The sequence below is a fragment of the Acinonyx jubatus genome, chromosome E1 (genome assembly GCF_027475565.1).
Source record: "Acinonyx jubatus isolate Ajub_Pintada_27869175 chromosome E1, VMU_Ajub_asm_v1.0, whole genome shotgun sequence".
NCBI classification, from domain to species: Eukaryota; Metazoa; Chordata; class Mammalia; order Carnivora; family Felidae; genus Acinonyx; species Acinonyx jubatus.
In genome coordinates, this window is record NC_069397.1 from 45,479,755 (window position 1) to 45,502,267 (window position 22,513).

A 22,513-nucleotide genomic window follows, 5' to 3' on the forward strand; every position below is an offset into this window, starting at 1 on the left:
GGTGGCCACACACGGGAGAACGTGTTCACTTTCTCTAAGTGAAATCAGCACCATGCATCTGCCACAGACACACGCGTGCACACACCCTCCCAGCTAGACCGAGTCACAGTGTGGGCTGCAGGCACTCGGCTCCCAAAACACAGGGGCTTCGGGGTGGTGGTGGTCCGGGCTACGCTGTGGACTAGTGACCCAATATGGAGGTCACAGGGGCCTCCCTATGGGGACTTGCACACCGGACCCAGGCTGCAAGGGTAACGCACGAACAGGTTGAGCGCCTTACAGGACATGCCCTACTCCAAAGCCACGGTTCCGTTAGACAGCTGCCAACATGTAGGATGTTTCCCTTACTGACTCGCTCTGGGCCTCTTCAGGTCGAATACAGTTATGGCCACTCAGCTAGCTACCTGAATTCCACTTTGAGCACATTATTGCCCAGAGTTATGTTAATGACAGTGTGCCACAGGATGGCTATTTGGGAAATCAAGGCTGAAGGAAAAATGCCTAAAAATATAAAGTATACACATATTTCAAAGAGAAAGGGCTTCACTAGAATAAAGCCACACAGATTTCAATTTCTCACTGTCATCCTCAGGGTAATAATGTGAGGACATGAACAAACGTTCTACCAGTAGGGAGGACTTCCCACAGGTTGAGCAGCATCTTCTAGAGACTCCCCTGGGGGCACAATCACTTGCACACTTGAAGGGGGACCGAAGAAGGCGGTGAAACAAAGCAGAGGCCCCGCCAGAGCCTAATCTCTGGTGAGATTCACTGTGGAGGGAAACGTCGGTACCAAAGATCGCATGCTCAACAGTAGCTACCACGTACACTGACGTCCATCTCTCCTCGGTATTTAGACTCAGGGTGATTCCAATATGCTCATGACTGAGGAAGTGAAGAAGTGGACTCTAGAATCACTCGTGGGATTAGGTTCTTAGTTATGGACGGGCTTTCAGAGGCTCTCAGTGCGCTCAGAAATTGTGAGCCAGATGGAGTGGGCATTTTCAGGGAGAAGGATCCAGAGCTCTCAGATTCCCCAAAAGGGGTCCTTTATGTAAAAAAGAAAAGGCTAAAGGTCCATTTTTCCAGGCCTTTTTCTCCCAAATGAAGCACTTTTGGGAATGCGTGTTTTCCTTGCCTTTAAAATTAAATGACAGCCCATTACACGTCAGCATATTTAACACCCTCACAGGAAGAAGCAAAACATTTATCCCAGTCTCTACTAGGAAAAAAAAAGGTACGTTCTAAGTATATTACAGACAAATACCATCGTATTCCCAGAGCAGAGGAGATTTTTCATGCAGTCTAGTGAAACACTGCTTACTCAGAAACAGGTCCACCTGTTCAGCCAGGGCTTATGAACTTGAGATTGTGCCAAGAGAGCCACGTGAGTAACAGCATTCATGGAATACCTAAGTGGCCAGGATCTCAGGGACTTGGATGTATTGGGGTCTCATCTGCTGCCCAAGACCTCCCTTTCTATTGGAGTCCCAGCAGCTCTGTGCTGGGCACAGGGCTATTTCCAGAACAGTCTCCTTCCACAAGGTTCTGACTGAAGTTTGCTCTGTCCTGCTCCTGTGTAGTTAGAACTCATTTTCAAGGTTGCTTCTGCCCAGAGTCTGCTTCATCTCATAGGCTGGATGGCTGATAGTGCAGCTGTGCAGGGCAGTGGGGTGGGGGCATCCAGGCACAGGAAGCTGAGTCTGATTGGATCAAACGCCCAGGAACTCAAATCAGGGAAGTTGGCAAGATTTTCCCTCCCAGGAAAGCCTCTTAAATACCCTGACCTCAATCCTCTCAGGTCTATAAACTGAGCCTCTACGTCCAGGAACATGTTAAGGACAAGCTTCCTAGTGGTGTCACACGAGACCAAACAAGACTCAGCACCTACAGGGCATGAAATGCTACATGGAGAGTTAATAAACACCACTCACCAGAAAATACAATCCACAGATTGCCGAATCCAAATACATTTTAACAAATAGCAGAAAAATGAAAGGAAAATAGCACAGATACAGGTTAGATTGCATACGGCAGGGGAAACTTTCCAATCATTAAAATAGGAACATTTCATTAAGTAACCTGCATAAATCAGAGTAAGTAAAAGCACATTCTCAAATGCAAGACCCCCCCCCCCATCTACTGTTACCACATGTATGAATACAATCATTAGGTCAGCATCATAACTGAACAAAAATCTAAGAGTCTGTGTCTCATATTCAGACCCTGACAAGGTGGGTCCTTGTGGGGTTTTCCTGTCATTGTACTGTCAATTCCACACCAAAGGTGTAAAGAGATGAGAAATAGACTCCACTTAGCATTTTTAGTTTGGTAAAAACAATAATCAAATTTACATTTTCAGTCAGAAGCAGTCATTTTTAAGGGGTATGGAAATGTATAAGTTCTAGCTTATCCATTCTAGTCATCTAAGGAAAAAATAAATCAACCTTCATTAACTATCGCACAGATTTGAAATATTTACTCAATCAGACAAACTGGGCAGCAGATGCAGCGTCTTCTACAAAGAGAGGAATTTACTACTAAGCAAATCAATGTTGTATTATTTAGGGAAAATACATCTCAAAACACTTTAGGAGCACCCTCTTGGCTACAAAATCAATTATCTTATTATAAATAATTCTGACTTTGTGATTACAGCAGATAGACCCCCCAGGGACCTTCGCATCGCCCACACATTGCTGTTTGTGGGTGGAAGGAGGACGTTTCCGAACGATTCCCTTCACAGAACATTTTATTGTGCAGATGAACCTGCCCCACCGGTCTGAGTTCAGTGATGCTTTCTGGATAATCGATGCTGTGCCCCCAATGGCAGCACTGAGGCCAAAAGGTGCTGAGCAGAGGTGGGGACTCACGGCTTTTGGGGGACGAAACTAAGGAACCATTCCCTAAAATCCTCTGTGGTCCAAAAGCAATCTCGTGGAAGCTCACCCAACATCTGAGGCCACTACACATCAAAGCTGCTTCTCAAATGCTAGAGGGAGAGGTTGGTTCCCCAGGGTTGGATTAGTAAATCCATATGGCCCCTTACCCTTCTTTGCCAATTTCTCCAACCTTCAGGGCTTCAACAAGAGGCTCTTTCCCCAGTTTGGTCAAATTCATTTTGGTCTCGAGAGTCATCAGAAAGGACCCATTGTAGGACATTCCCAAATCGATCCAGAGTCCTGCAGAAAGGGCAAAAAACAGAAGGTTTTTTTCCCCCAGGAAAACAGGACTATCAATGACAGTATAAAAATTTATATCACATTGATGGGGCGCCTGGGTGGCTCAGTCGGTTAAGCATCCAACTTCGGCTCAGGTCATGATCTCACGGTCCATGAGTTCGAGCCCTGCGTCAGGCTCTGTGCTGACAGCTCAGAGCCTGGAGCCTGCTTTGGATTCTGTGTCTCCCTCTCTCTCTGCCCCTCCCCTGGCTCATGCTCTGTCTCTCTCTGTCTCAAAAATAAATAAAACATTAAAAAAAGTTAAAAAAAATTTATATCACATTGAAAGTCTATAGATTTGTATCGCCTGTACTACACTGCATGCAAGGGGAGGTCACACGAAGAAAAGCTCCTGGAAATGGTTCAAGCGTTTGTCAGCTTGCCAACATGTGAATATCCATTACAACGGTCACAGTGAGCTTAGCGAACCTGTCAGCATTGGAAGGATCCAGTCCTCTGGGTTCTTCTCACATTTAGTAAGAAAATACACTCCCAACAGGAGATGGCTTGACCCAGGGCAAAGCCAGGAGAAAGTCTGCTGATTCCCAGCCAGTTATGAGGCAGAAGAGAGGGGCTATTTTTTTTTTATGTTTATTTATTTTTGAGAGAGAGAGAGAGAGAGAGAGAGAGAGAGAGAGAGAGAGAGAGAATCCAAAGCAGGCTCTAGGCTCTGAGCTGTCAGCAAAAAGCCCAACACGGGGCTCGAACCCATGAACTGTGAGATCATGACCTGAGCCGAAGTTGGACACTTAGTCGACTGAGCCACCCAGGCACCCCAAAGCTGGGCTATTCTTTAAAGACACATGTGAGAACCACTGTCTTGAAATTATCTCATGTTGGTGGGACAGTGGAGCACAGAAAATGCTCCAGATTGAGCTCAGTATGATAAAGATAGGGACAAAAACTTTTAGCACCCTTTTCTCTCTGGAAATTGCCTAGTAATGGAAATAAAATAATTAATGTTCAAGCCCCAGAATTATCCAGATAAAGTGGGGTAACCACTTCGTACCCTGGTTTAAAATACCAGTGTCAATGAGATCATATCTAAGTTTTGTGGAATGTCACTGGGATGGCCTACCAACAGAAGTGGTCATTGACCAGAAGTCTAAAATGCAAACAGGGATCATCTCATGACCTTCTACACCAGGATTCTGTGATTTGGCAATAGAACATGCCAGGCTGTGATTTTTCAGCTCAGGATTCTGTAACACTTCATGGACTTTCAATCAAAATGTGATCCTTCATGTGGGTGTTTAAATGTTAATAAACTTTATAGATCCTCATTAGACACATGACAACATCTGAAAGGAAGCAGGAAACTAATCTAAAACCATTGTTCACACACAGCAGCATTTTCAAGCAATTACAGTAAATAACTTATCCCCTATTTGGCCACCATTTCAGATAAAAGCTTTGCTTAACCTCAAGAAGCACTAATGGTATAATTCTTCACTAAAGGCAGAATAATTTCCATTTTGTTTTCAACAAATTCTTTTCATCATAATTGGAGATAATTATTTTCCATGAATGACATTAAGTGATATGCAGATCAACTGTGACTGTCTTGTTTGTCACAACTCACAAAACTGCATTATTTCTTGCTTATGTTAAGCAGTTAAAAATCATCAATTAGCTTGCTCTTCAAAGGTACTGTTACTGGAAACAAAGGGTACGTCTGCTTTTATAAAGACATTGAGTCAGAATCACTTCCAGGAGAAGGGAATAGGGCAAAAGGCTAGATATTAATAGGTTTTCAACTCAATATAGATAGAATATCAATAAAGAAGATATTTATCGCTGTATAATACCTCCACTTTTTTTTTTTAACTTGAGAATCGAAAGGAGTCAAACTACCTGGCTGCTGTATACATTCAGAAATAACTTCTTTTGAAAACCCTGGTCAGGCTTCCAATAAATATTAATAGTATATAGCGCCTCTGAAGATGGTCATGTTAAAGGCATCACAATTTTACTTCTTATGAAGTAGGTGTTGTTTGTTTCTTTAAATGAGGAGGTGTGACTATAGCTTAGTACACTGCTGGCTTATGCCCCAATAACTGGGACATTCAGCCCAGTGATGTGTGGTCCAGAGCCCCCTCTGCTAGGAGCTGGGGTGGGGAAGGCAGAGGGAAGGCGCACATGGAGCCCTGGCATGTGGACTGGGGCTTGAGTTCCACTGGAACTTTCTAGACCTCTGTTTACGGGCTTCCTAATGTGCACAAGGGGGCTGTGCTGCCTCTTCAGGGGAGGGCTATGTCCATCCCAGCTGGGGCTCTTCCCTCTCTCTGCTGCCTAGCCTTGCTCCAGCCTAGGTTCCCGCTGTTGCCATGGCAGACGGGGACCAGCCCAGAGAAAGCCACGGGGCCAATGGGGCACTAGGTAGGCAGAGAGTCCTGTCTGGGCTGGGGAGAGCACGAAGCATGGACATCTATCTGATGGAGCCTCTGCCTGAGGAGCAGGGTCTGTTTTCGTATCACTGTGTATGCCCCAGTAGGCCCACCCACAGGGCCATGTTCAGCCCTGGTTCTCAGGGAGAATATGAAGGAGTCAAGACTGGCCTGAGAACTTTTAAAACCAGATATAAACTGCAGCCATTCCAACAGATTACTTTAATATGACATGCTTGCATTTAGATGAGGGGAAGACTATTTTAGCATTAGGTGCAAAGAAAAATCTTCTTCTGTGACAATGATTCAGCAAGCCAAAAAGCATCCTGAAAAGCCTGGAGCTCACACAACCTGGAGCTGAGACCACACGGTTACATAATGGGTGAGTCAGGATGCTCTGCCAGTATGAGTGAAAGATGAAATGAACAGTTACTAGAAAGGCTGTCTTCTCGGTGCGGACAATCTGCGTCAACAATGTAAGGATGGGAACACGCCCTGCTCCGTGACCGGGGTCTCAATGCTCACCAAGCTGAACACGACTAGCCCGGATGAATGTAGGTGCAGAGAGCTCGTTCTTTTGTGCTCTGGACAAACGTTAAGACCCTTTCGTGAGGCATTTCATTTAAAATGCTCCTCTCTACCAAAGCATAAGAGACTCTTAAAAACTGAGAACAAACTGAGGGTTGATGGGGGGTGGGAGGGAGGGGAGCGTGGGTGATGGGCATTGAGGAGGGCACCTGTTGGGATGAGCACTGGGTGTTGTATGGAAACCAATTTGACAATAAATTTCATATATTGAAAAAAATAATACAATAAAATAAAATAAAATGCTGCTCTCTATAACCGCCTGCTCTTAGCACTCGAGGACAAAAACCAAACGTTGAGCCGGACAATTTTGAAGCCTTTAAACAGGAGTATGGCAATCAGTGTACAGAGAGGTTCTCCAGAAAGGCCATGAAAACAAAGGGTCTCCTATTAGCCTGCTTGGGCCACTATAACAAACGGCCATAAACTGGGTTGGCTTAACGACAGATATTTATTTCTCACCGTCCTGGAGGCTGGAAGTCCAAGATCAAGGTGCTGGCCAATTCAGTTCCTAGTGAGTTCCCAGTGAGAGCTCTCTTCCTGGCTCGCAGAAGGCCACCTTCTCACTGTGTCCTCACACGGCAGACAGAGACAGCAAGCTAGTTGGCTGGTCTCTTCTCATAAGGGCACCGATGCCATCATGAGGACCCTTCCCCCTCAGGACCTCATCTAAACCTGGTCACCTCCCCAAAGCGCCACCTCCAAATATCAGTACATTGCAGGTTAGGGCTTCAACATTTGAATTTGGAAGGGGGACGGGACAGGGGACACAAACATTCAGTCTGTAACAGATCTCCCCCACATAAGCGGTCCTCATGAAGAGTAGTAGCTGATGACTAACAAGTCCCTGTAGCATTGGCACGTGATGTGGCAACATGGGGAACAAAACGGACAATGACGACTTCAGTCGGTTTTCATGCCAGCACCTGTGAGGAGCTCCGATGGCTGTTTTTCCGCTCTCCAGCTTCATGAGGGAAGGATCAGTCACCATTGCCACTGCTCAGAAGGAGACTGCGGCAAAGGTCACAGCCTGCTCCACCGAAAATGTTCCTTGAGTTCTCAGTGCAAGATGTCAGAGCTGAAGCCACTGAGATGAATCCCTGCCCTCAGGCACCTTATGCCTGAAGGCAAAGACGGCCTAAGGCCACCTGGTGCAGACTGGCATGCCTCAGTGTCACCAGAGACAACCAGAATACAGGTCCTTTGGCCTTCTCCTGGTATTCTATCTGACAGACGCCATGGACACAGGAACAGTCTCACTGGGGCCACATAAATCTAGTAATTTCTCTCGGCAGCTCACGGTTTCGCCACTGTTAAAGTAACTAAAAGGCATCAGTCTCACTGAAGTAGGTTCAACAGGGCACCCGTTCCTTCGGCGGGGTTAGAAGAACCGAAAGCCGCGCTCACCTGAACTTGGCCCTTGTGTCATCTGCTCCTCTGTTTCCTGCTGATTTTAACTGTTACTGGTTGGTTTTCACTTTGAGAATCAACATTTGGCATCCAAAGAACAAACTTCTTAAAATGGAACATTTAATAATATATTACTAAGAACAGACGTTGGAGTTACAGGTTCTGAGAAAAGCACACCAGGGACTGTCTTGTTCCTGATGCCATACTGCTCACTCAAATACCACAGAAAACCAGCATTCCTTGTATCTGGGTGTGTCTTTTAGGACTGATGCCGCTCTGTCTACCTGTAATTGTTCTCGGAAACTGCTCCGCCTCTCAAGATTGATCGAATCAGTCTCCTCTCTTCCATCCCAACCAAATTCCACAAAATGGTATTTTTCTCCCTTTCCACAAAAAAGTAATTTTTCTTTCCGCAGCATGATCCGGTCAGAAAGTGTGGGCCCATTCCTGTCAGTGCTGAGCCCCACAGTCTGGCCCTGTCACTGTGCTCAACTCTGGGCTGCTGTTTTCCTGTATCTTCTTCTTCTTCTTCATTTATTTTGAGAGAGTGAGAGTGTGCACGAGTGCGTGCGGGGAAGTGGCAGAGAGAAAGGCGGGGGGCTGGGGGGGGAGGGAGAATTCCAAGCAGGCTCTGCACTGTCAGTCGAACAGGGGCTTGAACTCACAAATCGTGAGAACACGACCTGAGCTGAAATCGAGTCGGACGCTTAACCGACTGAGCCACCCAGGCGCCCCTCTCCTCTAGGTTCTTAACAAGGGTGTAGTGGAAGGAATGGGCAGGTCACAGACTGGCTCTGGTTCCAGTTTTCTGCAATACTCAGTGGCAAAGTAACTTCGGTCCCAGCACCTGATAAAGGCACCAGGCACTAAAGGTCAAGGTCCGGAAGGCAAGTCGTAGATGGCAGATACCACCGGTCATGACCAAAGGCATTTCTGAAAACAGACAAGGTTTCTGTTCCTGTGGGACACGGTACTCTTGCCACAGAATCCAACACCTTCTGTCAAAGCTTGGGCTGTTATTTGGGAATCTTGAAATAGATGGCACTCTGTCTGTGGTGGACGCTCAGTGCCTATTTGTAGGTTTAAATACATGCAGCCAAAGTCCTGAAGACCAAATGAATTTGTGAGCCTGAGGGGTCAGAGCCCACATCCTCGGTTCATCCTGACATTGACTGACATGCCTGCAGGTGCTGCTCTGACCCTCCAGGGCATCTGACTGCCATGTGGCCTGAAGGAAGAAAGGAGACCCACGCGTGGCCCTCAGTCAGAGGTGCGTGTGGAGTGTGCAGGGGTCAGAGATGAAGCAGCAGGTGCACAGCCAGTTTCCAAGGGACAAGTCTTCCCCTCTTCCAGCCACCTGCAATGATGGGGAGCGAAGACGCCCCTGGGGAAGGTGGTCATTCAACCTGAGAAACTGGCTGTGTGTCCTGGGACTCAGACAGGCCGATGGTGGCCGACATGTGATTTCATTCGGAGGAACTACAGACGTTGCTCCTTTTAGTGGCAAGGCCACGACAGCCGAGGATGGCCTTTTTCTTTCCGTTTATTCCTGTAAAATGGGTCAACTGGGCACCATAGCCACCTATACTCTAAACTCTCCCAGAGCAGCAGCAGCGAAGGCACCACTATCAATGGTAAAAATAATAGCCTGCACTTACCGCGCTCCCTTGGCATCACGCCTTCCAGGTGCCTTCCATGCACTAACTCACTGAGTGCTAGACCAGCCTAGCCCATCAAGTCACAGTCTCCCCACTTCAGAGAGGGGTTAGCGAGGTTTACGGAAACTGCTCAAGGACAAGGAGCTGTGAATCCCAAAGCCCGGCCCCAGAGCTGTGCTCAGAACCACCGTTCATTGCTCATCCTGAGGACAGAGTGATCCAGTCAGCCTTGGCCCGAGTATCTGCACCCCGACCCCCCAGCCATTGTCTCCAACAAGTAAGTTAGGAAACAAAAAAGGGGAAAAAAAGGGTGTGTGGGGGATTCCCCCAGAAGGTGCCCCATCTTTCGGGCTGTGGAAGCCTTCTTCATTGGGCTTGTATTTCCCCGGCAGGTGAGCTCTGCTTTCCAGAGTCCATTTTAGCCGGTCACTCTTGATTTTCATTTCCTTCAAAGTAAAGTTTCCCTTAGAGCAATGGAATCCAAAACAGCACATTTCCTTTACGTTTATGTCTGTTGTACCATCACAAGCATCCTTTGCAGACTTGGGAAAACCTAATTTGATCAAACTTTTAAAACCCACAGGCTTTATGTCTTTTATCATTCCTTTCTTTCATAACATTTCCTTCCTTATTACATAAGCAGGCAGATGTCTAAAGCTTGCCCTGAAAGGAGTTAAGTGAGCCTCGAATGGATTAAAAACTGGCAAAGCTTTGATCTGGGTAGTGAAATGTCTTGCTCCAGAGGAAGAGGAAAGAGGCTTAGGCATTTGGTGAATTTCACTCAAAGCCTGACCAAGCTGCCCTGGGAAGCAGCAGAGTTCAAAGCTACGGGGACACTCCTTAGATACAGCAAAGCCCAGCTGTGGCCCTGCTTCTTTCTTGCTGGAAATTTCTATTAATTCAACAAAGGACAGAGATAACAGACTGCTAACACATTAGGAAATACAGCATGTACACGTATTATTTACTTTCTTTAAGCCTGAGGTGTATGTTAGCTGATCATTTACCAGCCTGTTACTAGTCAAATTCCTCACAAAGCCAAGAGCAAAGGGGAGCCCAGAGCCCACCAGAGCCAGAGGAAGACAGGCAGGCAGCCCTCATACACCGATGAGGTGGAGATCCTAGCTAGGTGCTCAACATATAAATAATGTACCTTTAAAATTTTCGCATGTAGTTAAAAGAACTCTAGCTAAACCGTTGTTTGCAAATTATCTTTTCTAGAATTACCCTTTGTGAACCATAAATTAACCAAACCCAGGAACACTCAGATTTACCAAAGTGTAGACATGATCAAGGGGTTACAGGTGATCTTAACATGCAGGTATTAGGTGGACTTTTGGACTTGTAAATAACACTCTGGTCTATCTCTGAAATCCATGTAATACTAAAAGCATGGAAATATGGGCTCACTGTAGGCTGAAATATTGCTAAAGAGATCATCAGAGCTGCAATAATTGTAGGGCTAGAAAAAAATCTCTTTGTATTCACATCAAATGTATACAACACTGAAAATGATTTCATTAAACTATTCAAGAGCCATCTGATACAGCTATAGAGAGACAAAAATAGATGCTATAAATTTACCAAACATTTACTTCAAAACAGATATCACCCTCGGAAAGTTGTAATTATTTTCTCTCCACCTTGTTCCTGTGCCTTTGAGGAATAGTGTCAATCTGGTTTAGGTGGAAAGAGGTGCATCTGGAAAGGAATACTACATAAAAGAAGTCGAACACTTCCATGATGGAGAGATTTTCCCGGCCTGTTCATGGACTATTCTCGCCTACCTGGCTTGCGCCTCTGATTTCCCCCCATTCCTGTGTACTCAATTTTCCATCACGGTTCTTTTATTTTTTTTAAATTTTTTAAACTTTTATTTTTTTTAATGTTTATTTATTTTTGAGTAAGAAAGATAGAGTGCAAGTGGGGGAGGGGCAGAGAGCGAGGGAAACATAGAATGTGAAGCAGGCTCCAGGCTCTAAGCTGTCAGCACAGAGCTGGATGCGGAGCTCGAACTCATGAGCCATGAGATCATGACTTGAGCTGAAGTCAAGTCTGATGCTCAACCAACTGAGCCACCCAGGCACTCCTCCATCATGGTTCTTTCAAAACCACGTGACACAAAATACACACAAGTCTTTATGTCCATTTTTTTTTTTTTTTAAGTAGGCTCCACACCCAGTGCAGAGCCCAACATGGGGCCCAAATCCACAACCATGAGATCAAGGCCCAAGCTGAGATCAAGAGGCAGACGCTCAAATGACTAAGCCACCCAGGTGCCCCTTTTACATCATAATTTTATTTAAACTCTATACATCCTAATCAGTTCTTTCTGCCCCAACTCACAAGAGTAGGTGTAAATAAGGTGTCAGGAGCATTGTCTTAAAAATCAAATCTGAGCACCCTCCCCCAGCAGAGAGAGATACTCTCAAAATATTGCTGACAACACGTCTTCATTTTTTCAAATACTTACTGAGCGCCTACTAGGCGTGGGAAGGAACATCAAGATGCGAAACATGAAGGTCAAAGAATCTGCAACCTAGAAGCTGGGGCAACGCAAAGGTGCGAATGCATATGAAGAATGGCAGCACCTGGTAAGGGATGAAGCCTGGGGCAGGTGCACGTTGGGGGCGAGCAGGGCTGAAAACCCTCGCAAGGGCTGCAGCCATCCAGGGCAGGGGCTATTTTCTAAATCACACAAATGCCCAGGCCCCACCAACTGGTACCTGGGCATGTTTGGGCTGGGTGAGGACCTTCAAGGATCTGAGAGACTAGAAGAATTAGGATCTATTCCCTATCGGCTGAAAGCTGTGACTGTTAAGAACAAAAGACAATTGACATGAGACAGATGCTTAAAAAGGCCCCAAACTCCCTCTATACACAAAGCTTTGGTATTCAATCTGCTGTGATGGAGACATTTTAAGACATTTTAACACCCATACAAATGGGCGATTCTCTGCTAGAGGCAATTAAGAGTTACCTTGGTGATCAACATAAGGCTTGAAGGCCTGAAGGATTTTTGGCACAGCCACCCCCATGTCAAGTTCCGTCAGAGTTAGTTCATTCATAAAGTAGGGGAGCTGGAGGAAAGAAGTAAACAATGAATGAGACGTTAGTTACCCGGTCAATGTTAGAATTCAACATACTCTCAGAAGGAACGACGGTCAAGGTTTTGGCGACACATTCATCTAACCAAAATTTATGAAGTACGTACCACATACTAGGCATCATCCTACAGAGAGACCTGTGGATGAGTCAGGCAAGGTCCTTGCTCTCGTGGGGTTTATGTTGGAGAGGTGGAAACAGATAAAGAAGTAGACAAATAAATAACCTGAGAGAGTGATTAGTGTTACAGAGAAAGTAAGGCAAGTAGTGGGATAGAGGGAGCTGGGGTGTGGGTGGGAGGTGGCTATTTTGGCCAAGGAAGTCAGCGAAGGCTTCTGTGAAGAGTGCTGTCTGGCTAGAGACCTGACTGAGGAGAAGGCGTCAGCCATGTTGATCAGGTCACTAGAGTTGGCTACAGTGTGGGAAAGTGGACCTCTCTTAGACTACTAACTGCTCCAATGTTTCTGATAGGCAAATTCATGGTATTTATTAAAATCCTTGGGAAAAAAAAAATCACATCCCTTGAACCAGTGCTTGACATTTTCCTTTTGCCTACCCTAGATTCGAGTTCCTCACTCTACCCCGAGAGACTGGTCTGTGCAAACCACATCAATGGGCTATCCTGCCCTCTGGCTTCTGGCTGGGCTTGACCCATGGGATACACCAATGGGCAGGGAAGAAGGGAGGTACATGGGGAAGAGTATTGTCAGGGATTTGTCTCCTCCCTCTGTTGAAGGCCACCACTCCTGTCAGACAGGCAACACTGACAGCCATGCTGCCCAAGGCCTGGTAATTGCTCCTTGCTTTTGCCCCTACAGGGAGCGGTAACCCTCCCCTACAGGGAGCTGCCAGCCCTGGGTCCTGCCCTGTCCCTTTTGGTTTTCCTACGCTGGCCCACACATTATAAATCTTCCCCTTAATCAACTCTCCTCTCAGGTTACTCCCCTTGAGTGTGCTGTTTCTTGCTGGGACTCCAACTAATATAGCATCAGTCGGAATTTGCTCTAAAGAAAATAATCTGAGTACTCATATGCTTAGAAATTCCTACTTTGCCTCAAGATGACAGAATTAACCCATCCATGTTTCTTTCACCTGAATTGCATGTGTAAGACACGCAATATACTGAAATTAGAGAGGTTATGATGGCTGTGATGGACAAAATGTGACTAGAGACAGTACTCAAACGTGCATGTGAATTGGTGGTTGCTGTATTTGGAAAACCTTTTTCCAAGGCATCAATGTTATGTGGCAGTTGGCCTCCCTATCAGCCTACAGAATGCTACTTGGCCAAGAATGTAGCCAAATTCTTGCACCCTTGCCCCAGACTGTTTTGTCTATTATCAGCACTCTAATACCCAGTGAGTCAGGGGCACACTGCGTTTCTGTGGGAACAGCAGTCCGACACTGACCAAGGGGAGTGAATGCAGAGAGGGTCTGAGTTCCCAGACTCCTGTCCAACGTCCCAGTCCTCCTATCCTGTGCCCTGCAGTTCCCCGCAAGGGCAGAGGAGAGACCTAAGACAAGGGAAGGGCTGTGGGACTGGGGACTGAGAAAGACTCGGTAGGGCTGAGCTGGGCTCTAATCACCAGTAAGCAGAACAGGGAGGGACTCAGCAGGACCTGGCTTCCTACTTATTCACCAGAGTGCCCAACTCCAAGATTCTAGAACATCTCTAAGCACCCTCCCCCTCCAAATCACAATTGATCTGAATCAAAACTCTCAGGTCCAGGCCCTAGCCTGGTCAGCCTCCTTCGTACTCTGTAGGGGAAGGCAAGGAAAAGTCACTCCTTCTGCTCTTTTCAACCAGAAACTCTCTTCTTCCCACCCAAAGGCACCACCGTGAGGTAAGAACCCACTGCATGTTCTTTACCCTCCCGAGTAAACCCAGCTGGACATCCAGGTGTATGGAACATTCTCAGGTTGGTGGGGGGAACGCTGGAAGTTGTCTGCCATAACAACATTTGCTGACCCGGGGCACAAGAGGCCCATGATGACTGAGGCCCCATGGCGGTGTTGGGAGGGGCCGGCTGGGGCCAAGAATGTACTTGCTTGTTGGGGCAGAAAGTCAGCTTGCTTTAAACCATCACTGGGCACCAGAGACACACACAGGGCTGCTCTTTCACAACATGAGTCACTCTCACATGGGAGGGTGACAAACTGAGACTGCAGGGCAAGGACATCAAAGAGTTCTCCACATGTCAGGCCTTCAGGGGAAAGCAGGAGACAGGGGAGATCTTTGCCACAGCAGACAGCTGTGCAGGCTCTTGTACTGGCCGTTAACCAACACTGGCTACCAGGTTTAGTCCTTCCCGGGATATCTGGATACTGGTGATAGTAAGACTTCTCTTGGCAAGGGTGGTAGGAGGTTCAGAATTTGAGTAATATCCTACTTCTGTTTATTCCATCACATCCAGGGTGTCCTCTGGTCTGCAGGGGGGCAGTCAGGGCTAGCAGCTGGGGTCAAGGTGGAGCTACTGAGGCTGGCAATGGAGGGGGCACAGTCCCTGCCTCTGAACTGCTGGTACTACTGAATCTAGGCCACTTTTCTCCATCCTAACCTTCTAGCGCTTCTGACCTCACAACACAAAAGGCAGCTTTAAGTCTGTAAACTGAAAAAGCCCGTGACCAGCAGGGGGAGAAGATGAAAATGACAGACTTTCCCTCAACTTCCTCTGGGATGAGAGAGCCCACCGATCTCCGCCAGGAGGGCAGAGGTTCCCTGGACTTCCAGCACCCGAGAGAAGCGAATGTGTGTAACAGGGAGAGCAGTGTCCTGTCTGGAGCTGAGGTATGCCTGCTCTCTGCCTCCCATGCCAGGGACCCCAGCCTTCACGCTCGGGGAAGGGCCTCTGGGAAAAGAGGAGTGTTGGCCCCGCTTGCGTGTCTTGACCCAGGAACTCAAGCTCTCCACCATTCTCCAGAAAGAGGGAAGAGGTGGAGTGAGCTCCAGCGCGGCTGCCTGTTTACAAACACGGGAGGGTTACTGCCACTTCCTGCCCTCCTCTTGGACCCGGCTGGCAGAGCGGTTTCAACCCTCAATCTACCTGAAAAACAACAGCTGACCTGTGTCAGCTGAGCCCCCCCAAATCCCTGCCCCGAATTCTGCCTCAAAATCCACTCTTCCAGCTCAGAAGGCAGCCTCTCCTCTTCATCAGGGGTTAGGGAAGAGAGGACACTGGCCTCCGGCTGGCACACACAGCCTGCCAGGGCTTGATCTGTCACCCGGGGCTTGGTCTGTCACCCAAAGGAAAGATGAAAAGTCACATCGAAGCTTCTCCATGCCCACATTTTCCTTCTAATGCAATTTTACCTTAGCTCACCGTTTCCTAACCTGGAGTCCTTGAACTCTCTGAAGTCATGGGCAAAATTCTGCATCACTATGCATTTTTCTATGGAAAGAATCCATTCATTTCTGCGTCTCAAAGGTATCTATGACCCAGAAAGATCCACTGATTTAAGCTGCTGACTGTGCAACTTCTCAGTGACGATTTGGGGACTGAAGTGACTCTTCCTTGGCTGGGTCTTTGCTTGGTCAAAAACTTACTTCTAAGTAACCTAAACAAGGTCTCTGGGTTGGCAGAGGTGGTAACCAAGTTACTCATTTAATGGCAATTGTGAGTAATATTTATGCAGTTTAAAATTACTTCCAAGTGGGCCCTTGATCAGCACCAGGACTGGTGTTTTTCAGCAAAGAGAGAGCCCAAAATAAAATACCATCTGGCCAGAAGTAAAGGTCAAACCCAGACACATTTAGAGTTCCATGCTAACTTTCCCGGCCTGGAGAGGCAGCGCGACTTGGGAAAGAGGTTTGTAGTCTGGCACTTTTCTCAGCAAGGATGGTGCGGCCCCTAGACGGTGAGGCTAGGTGGGCTCCAGAAATACAATTTAAGTTCCTTACTAATTGAAGGATAGTAGTGGTCTACACGACAAACCAGCTACAAAAGCTCACATTTTCCCACATCAGATTCTGGACTATCACCTAAAATAGATAACAATGTGGGCAATAAAAAGGAAAGTGTAAACACGAACATTCATTAAGTCCCTAGGTATGGTTAGTCATAGGGCCAAGGTCACAGCTGTTGTTCTCATATGTTACATACTTCAAGCCAAATTATTTTTCACTTATGATATAATGATACAAAACTTCCAAATTAAGAAGTATGAAAATTGGAAGCCTCTTGTGTGGAAAACGATACCTTTATTTTGCTGAGTTTCATTTGGATTTTCTTAGACACCAGATCAGACCAATATTTCTCTCCTAAGAAGTCCCAAAACATTCTTCCAAGCAAGGCATTCACCCAGGCTTCCTGTTCTTCCTCCTCCGAGGGTGGAGCCTCTGGCAACTGGCAAAAGAAAAGGAACCGAAATTAGCTGGAAAGCAACTGGAGAACAAGACAGGTGCTTATTTTTACAAAGTCACTGAAGGTTCCCTTCCTATAGAGATGGGCGACCACGGGAGTTGTATTTCTTTCCTATAAATTACAAGTCTCACATTATGTCAGTGAATAGAAAAAAGGAGAAACAAAAGCCACCACCACAGATAAAAACTCCTCTTTGTCTGTTTTCTTCTAGTACCCGTCTTCCTGTGAACCAGCTAATATTTCATACAATCAGTTCAACCAGATTGTCCTGCCTCCCAAATTACCTTGGTACCTACTTTTGACCAATGACATCTCTGATTAAATGTCTGCCTATCTCTTCCAGCTGAGGCTTCCTGGACATATAACCATGAGGCTGGTCCTCACGAAGCAGCCCGAAAACATCCCATGCCCAGGACTCCTACAGTCAGCCAGGTTCTTGTGAACCCACAGCCCTCTTGGGCGAGAGAGAGGCAGGGAGGGTGCTTACACTGGGCCCTATACCCAGAGATACTCATTTAAGCGGGTATCAGAATTTTCAGAAGCTCTCTCATTGATGTACTGAACAGGTGAGGTTGAGAACCACAGCCCTGGATTAGAGAGAGCTCGCTCTCGAGAATTCTGTATAATTCCTACAGCTCTTCTCCCCAAGTCAGCCCAGTGAGATACCCTGGGTCTCACCTCCACTTGGTACAACCTGTCTTAAACATCTAGCATGGCCAGTGTGTAAGGTGGGAGAAGGACAAATTTGAGTTAGTTTCTGGTTTCCAAGGCTAATCATCAGATGACGGACCCTGGCCTGGAGAGGGCCAGGTAGGGTGTGGCAGGGCACCTGGCAGTGCAGGTAATGCTTGTTGACCACCACCGTGGTCACTGTTGCTGCCCCCTGACCCTGCGCCAAGCCCCGTGATAAGACTGTTTCTCAGGCTCCCTCATTTATGCCCTACGATGCCCCAGAAACATGGAACCCTTACTTCTATTTTAGGGATGAGGAAACGGACTTGGAACCATTCAGTGTCCTGCCCGAGGCCCCTCATTTATCAGCACAGCCTGACTCAGAGCCTCCTTCTCCCTGATCTCCACCTGCTCTGTCCCGAGGGAGGAAGGTGGTGTGACTGGCACCTGGTGGGACAAGACATTTCCTTATGCTGAGGTCTCTAATTAGACTACGGCCTTACAGAAACAATTTGCCTTGGAAAGCAAAGACCAAAAAAACTAGAAACGCAGAAATCAGCGAGTTGTTCACCCTTTCTCTTCCCTCTACGGTTTGTACAAATGCATCTGCTCTGACCTTATGGGCTGTCTGCGGCCATAACGCACGTCAGATGCCCTCGCCCTCTTCACACTTTTAGTGTGTGTGTGCTCATGCCGGCGCTGTCTGTGGCAGGCAGCTGTGACTGCCCACATCACAGCTGTGTGCCTTGGCCAGGGGGACTGTACCCAGGTGGCCTGGTGCTCGTGGACCTGACGCTTGGAGATCTGATGACTTGTGAGTACCCCAAAGGCCTGTGGCATGTACCTACATGGACTTTTCTGAAGCCTGGACTTCTGAGGGTCCGAGGCAGGGGAACCGGTCACTGAGCTTGTACAGGGCCTAGTGGACTGAGTGGCACCCACCTGTCCACTAGTCTTGTCAGAGCAGATGCCGTCTCTCTCCTTGGGGGTCTGGGAGTTTGGTTGTGGTTTTTAATCTAATGTTATCGCACATAAGGGGAGACTATCAGGGGACATTTTGTGTTCTAGGAGTCCTTTAAATTCGGGTATTTTCATGGGTGTCCCTTAGAAATGTTGGTGAGTCTCATTAAAAAAAAAAATTAACTCTGGGGGCGCCGGGGTGGCTCAGTCGGTTGAGTGTCTGACTCTTGGCTTTGTCTCAGGTGATGATCCCACAGTTTGTGGGACTGAGCCTCGCATCGGGCTCTGCACTGACATCGGGCTCTTTCTCTCCCTCTCTCTCTGCCCCTCTCCTGCGCACACACTCTCTCTCTCAAAATAAAAACAACTAAACTCTTGTTTAAAAAATAATACATGTTGGTCATTCCAACACTTCAATGGATATACAGTACCTCTGTTCTTTCCAGTGCTGTAATATCTTTTGATATTAACCAAGACTTTTTTTTTTTTTTAAGATTTTAAGTAATCTCTATACCCGACGTGGAGCTTGAACCCAGAGATCAAGAGCCACATGCTCTACCGGCTGAGCCAGCCAGGCACCCCTAACCAAGACATTTCTAGCACCAGGTTCTAGATGCAGGAGCAGAAGTCTGTGATCACTGAGCACTCAGTCATGCCACAGATGGGACATGGTTTTGGGAATCACTTTTCTCTCTGCCTAAACATCTGCGCCCAGCCCCCAAGGGGATATAGTCCAGCTTCTCTGAGGTTACGGTCTTTGAGTCTCATCAGATTATCTACACAGGCTTCTGAGTAAACACCCATCCAAGAACAATGTCCTCCTCCCCCGGGTATTTAGACATTGCCAAGTTGTGCCCACACAGGGCAGCACGTGTCTTGCTTAGATCTGTAGGCAACATAAGAGGATTGGTTACTTTCCCTTCTCACGTGGGGGAGTCTACCCTTTATTAACCTTTCTTTACAACACTAGTTATTCACAGCAAACGGGTTTAGCACAAAAGAGCAAGAAACAAAGGCTATTTCACAATTTATGTTCCAAGCCAAACGCATACGATGTGGAAACAAATTTCTGAAATAACCGACAAGCAGGTTGTTTTTTCTTTTCAACAGTTCCTTCTCCAGGCTTCTCTCTTCACAAACTCATTGGAACAAAGAAAAATCCAAGAGCAGCAAAACATTGACAATGCATCGAAGCAGCTTTATGAACAAAATCTGGCTTCACCAGGCTACTAGAAAGAACTCATTTCCGATGAATGTCATAAAAATGTAAGAGCTTAAAGAATAAATATGCGTGTGTTTCCTAACATTGCTATTTGCCTGCAGGAAGGAATGTGAGAATATTCATTTCACCATTTCAACTATATACATACATTCAGATAGGGTAACTTTCTCAAAATGACTTCCAAAAAAAGGCCTGGAGAGTCCGACGGCCTGAAGCTGAAGGAGGCCATCATGAGTGTCTGAGAAGCTCTTGGGATATAGTTTATTGTTTATTTTTTAATGTTTATTTATTTTTGAGAGAGACACACACACAGAGACAGACAGAGTACAAGCTGGGGAAGGGCAGAGAGAGAGGGAGACACAGAATCTGAAGCAGGCTCCAGGCTCTGAGCTGTCAGCACAGAGCCCGATGCGGGGCGTGAATTAAAAAACCGCGAGATCATGAGCTGAAGTTGGATGCTTAACTGACTGAGCCACCCAGGTGCCCTGGGACATAGTTTTTATTAAAAGCTAAACTCCAGAGTAAATTACAAATTTACTTAATTTTTTAGTGTAAACTTTCCTGTAACAAATGGCAGGAGGCCAAGGCCAACCCTGCTTTTTTTTGTTCCAAAGAGAGCTCAGAGCCTCTGCTCCTAAGGTTTGGTCACACACGATTTGGCGCCATCAGGGTTTCACAAAGGACTGCTGGGTCCAGGGGAAGGCACAATGGAAGACCCTTCCCCCAGGCCCGTCAACTGTCTCCCCAATTATAAAAACAATACATATTTATTACAGAAAACACCCATAATTCCACTATCTAGATATAGTTATTTAAAACATTTTTATTCTATTTCCTCTCAGTCTTTTTTTTCAATGTATGTAACTCTTTAGGACACAGAACTTTAAAAAATAATTGGATCAAACTAACATGGTTTTGTATCTTCTTTTTTTTTTTTTTTTTTTTTAACAGCTTTACGGAGATACAGCTCACATAACACACAATGCACCCATTTAAAGAGTAAAATCTATGGTTTTTAGCATATTCACAGAGCTGTCACCACCATCAACTTTAGAACATTTTAATGACCCCCAAAAGAAACCTCGTGTTCCTGAGCAGCCCCTAGCCATTCTCCCCCAACTCCACCCCCACCACCGTCCCCACCGTCCCCAGGCAACCAACCATCAATTTATCTCCGTGAATTCGCCTCTTCTGGACATTTCACATGAGCGGAATCATACAATATGTGCTCTTTTGTGACTGACCTTCTCTTCTGAGGCATCATGTTTCCAAGCTTTACCCGTGCTATAGCACATGTCCGTACATTATTCTTTTCTATTGCAGAATAACATTCTATTGTATGCGTTTACCACATTCTATCCATTCATCAAGTGGTCAAAGTTTCCACTCTTGACTACTGTGAATAATGGAGCCATGAACGTTTGTGTACAAGTGTTTGCATGGCCATACGTTTCTGTTTCTCTGGGCCATATGCCTGGGGGCGGGACTGCTGGGTCGCACAGCTAGAGGTTCACTTTGAGGAGCTACCAAAGTGTTTCCCATAGCAGCTGCATCGTTTCACTTTCCCACCACCAACATACAATGCTTCTACCTTCCCTACTTCCTCACTAATATTTGCTATCATCTTTTTTTCATTCTAGCCATCCTAGTGGTTGTGAGGTGGTATCTCATTGTGGTTTTGATTCGCATTTCCCTGATGACTAATGACCGAGTATCTTTTCTAGGCTCACTGGCCATCTGTTTATCTTCTTTGGAGAAATAGCTATTCAAATCCTTTGCCCATTTTTTAGTTGGGTGATTCACTTTTTAAAAAAAAGTGTTTGTTTATTTATTTATTATTTGTGGGGGGGTAGCAGTGAGGGGGGGGGGGAGAGAATCCCAAGCAGGCTCTGCACTGTCAGTGCAGAGCCCACTGTGGGGCTTGAACTCACAAACCATGAGATCATGACCTGAGCAAAAGTCAGACTGACTGAACCACCCAGGTGCCCCATGGGTCATTCACCTTATTATTCAGTGGTAAGAGTCCTTTAACTATTTTAGGTCCTAGCATATCAGATATATGATTTGCAGATACTTGCTCCCATTCTGTGTGTTGTCTTCACTTTCTTGATGGTATTGTTTGCGGCACAAGTTTTTAATTTTGATGAAATATATCTTTTTTTTTTTTTTTTTTTTTTTTTTTTTGAGAGAGAGAGACAGCATGAGCTGGGGAGATGGGCAAAGGGGGAGAGAGAGAATCTTAAGCAGAATCCACATTCAGTGCTTGATGGGGCTCAACCCCATGACCCTGGGATCATGACCTGAGCCGAAATCAAGAGTTGGACGCTCAACTGACTGAGCCACCCAGGCGGCCCTACTTTATCTTTTTATAATTTTTTCTTTGGTTGCATGTACTTTCAGTGTCCTATCTAAAAAAGCTTTACCTAACCCAAGCCATAGAGATTTATGCTTATGTTTTCTTCTAAGAGTTTTATAGTTTTGAGCTCTTCTGAGTTAATTTTTGTGCATGGTGTGAGGTAGGGGTCCAACTTCATTCTTTTGTCACGTGGATACCAGTTGTTCAGCACCATTTGTTGAAAAGACTATTCTTTCCTTCTCCCCGCTTCCCTGAACTGTCTTGGCACTCTTTTCTGTATCCTTTCTAACATTTATTTATGTATTTAAAAAATTTTTAATGTTTATTTTTGAGAGAGAGCGAGAGACTGAGCATGAGCAAGGGGAGGGGCAGAGAGAGAGGCAGACACAAAATCTGAAGCAGACTCTAAGCTCTGAGCTGTCAGCACAGAGCCCGATGCAGGGCTTGAACCCATGAACTGTGAGACCATGACCTGAGCCGAAGTCAGATGCTTAACTGACTGAACCACCCAGGTGCCCCTAAAATTTATTTTTAAATTAACTATATGGTTTCATGGTTTTTTTTACTCACTGTGTA

At 46.2% G+C, this 22,513-nt stretch overlaps 1 protein-coding gene and 1 long non-coding RNA gene across 13 annotated transcripts in view; one reads left to right on the forward strand and one right to left on the reverse strand.

Annotated features, from left to right (window-relative positions):
* TEX2 (testis expressed 2) overlaps positions 1-22,513 on the reverse strand; it is a 104,606-nt gene that overhangs the window by 10,163 nt on the left and 71,930 nt on the right. For all 12 annotated transcript variants that reach the window (XM_027048015.2, XM_027048010.2, XM_027048012.2 and 9 more), the window contains 3 exons: positions 16,563-16,709; positions 12,242-12,341; positions 3,050-3,182 (listed from right to left, as the gene is read on the reverse strand). In XM_027048015.2, the coding sequence (XP_026903816.2) occupies positions 3,050-3,182; positions 12,242-12,341; positions 16,563-16,709 (380 nt within the window). The remainder of the gene's footprint in view (positions 1-3,049; positions 3,183-12,241; positions 12,342-16,562; positions 16,710-22,513) is intronic.
* Positions 13,890-19,673, forward strand: LOC106978703 (uncharacterized). Its single transcript, XR_001430839.3, has 3 exons — positions 13,890-14,210; positions 14,932-15,154; positions 19,470-19,673. It is a non-coding gene; the product is annotated as an uncharacterized LOC106978703 (long non-coding RNA).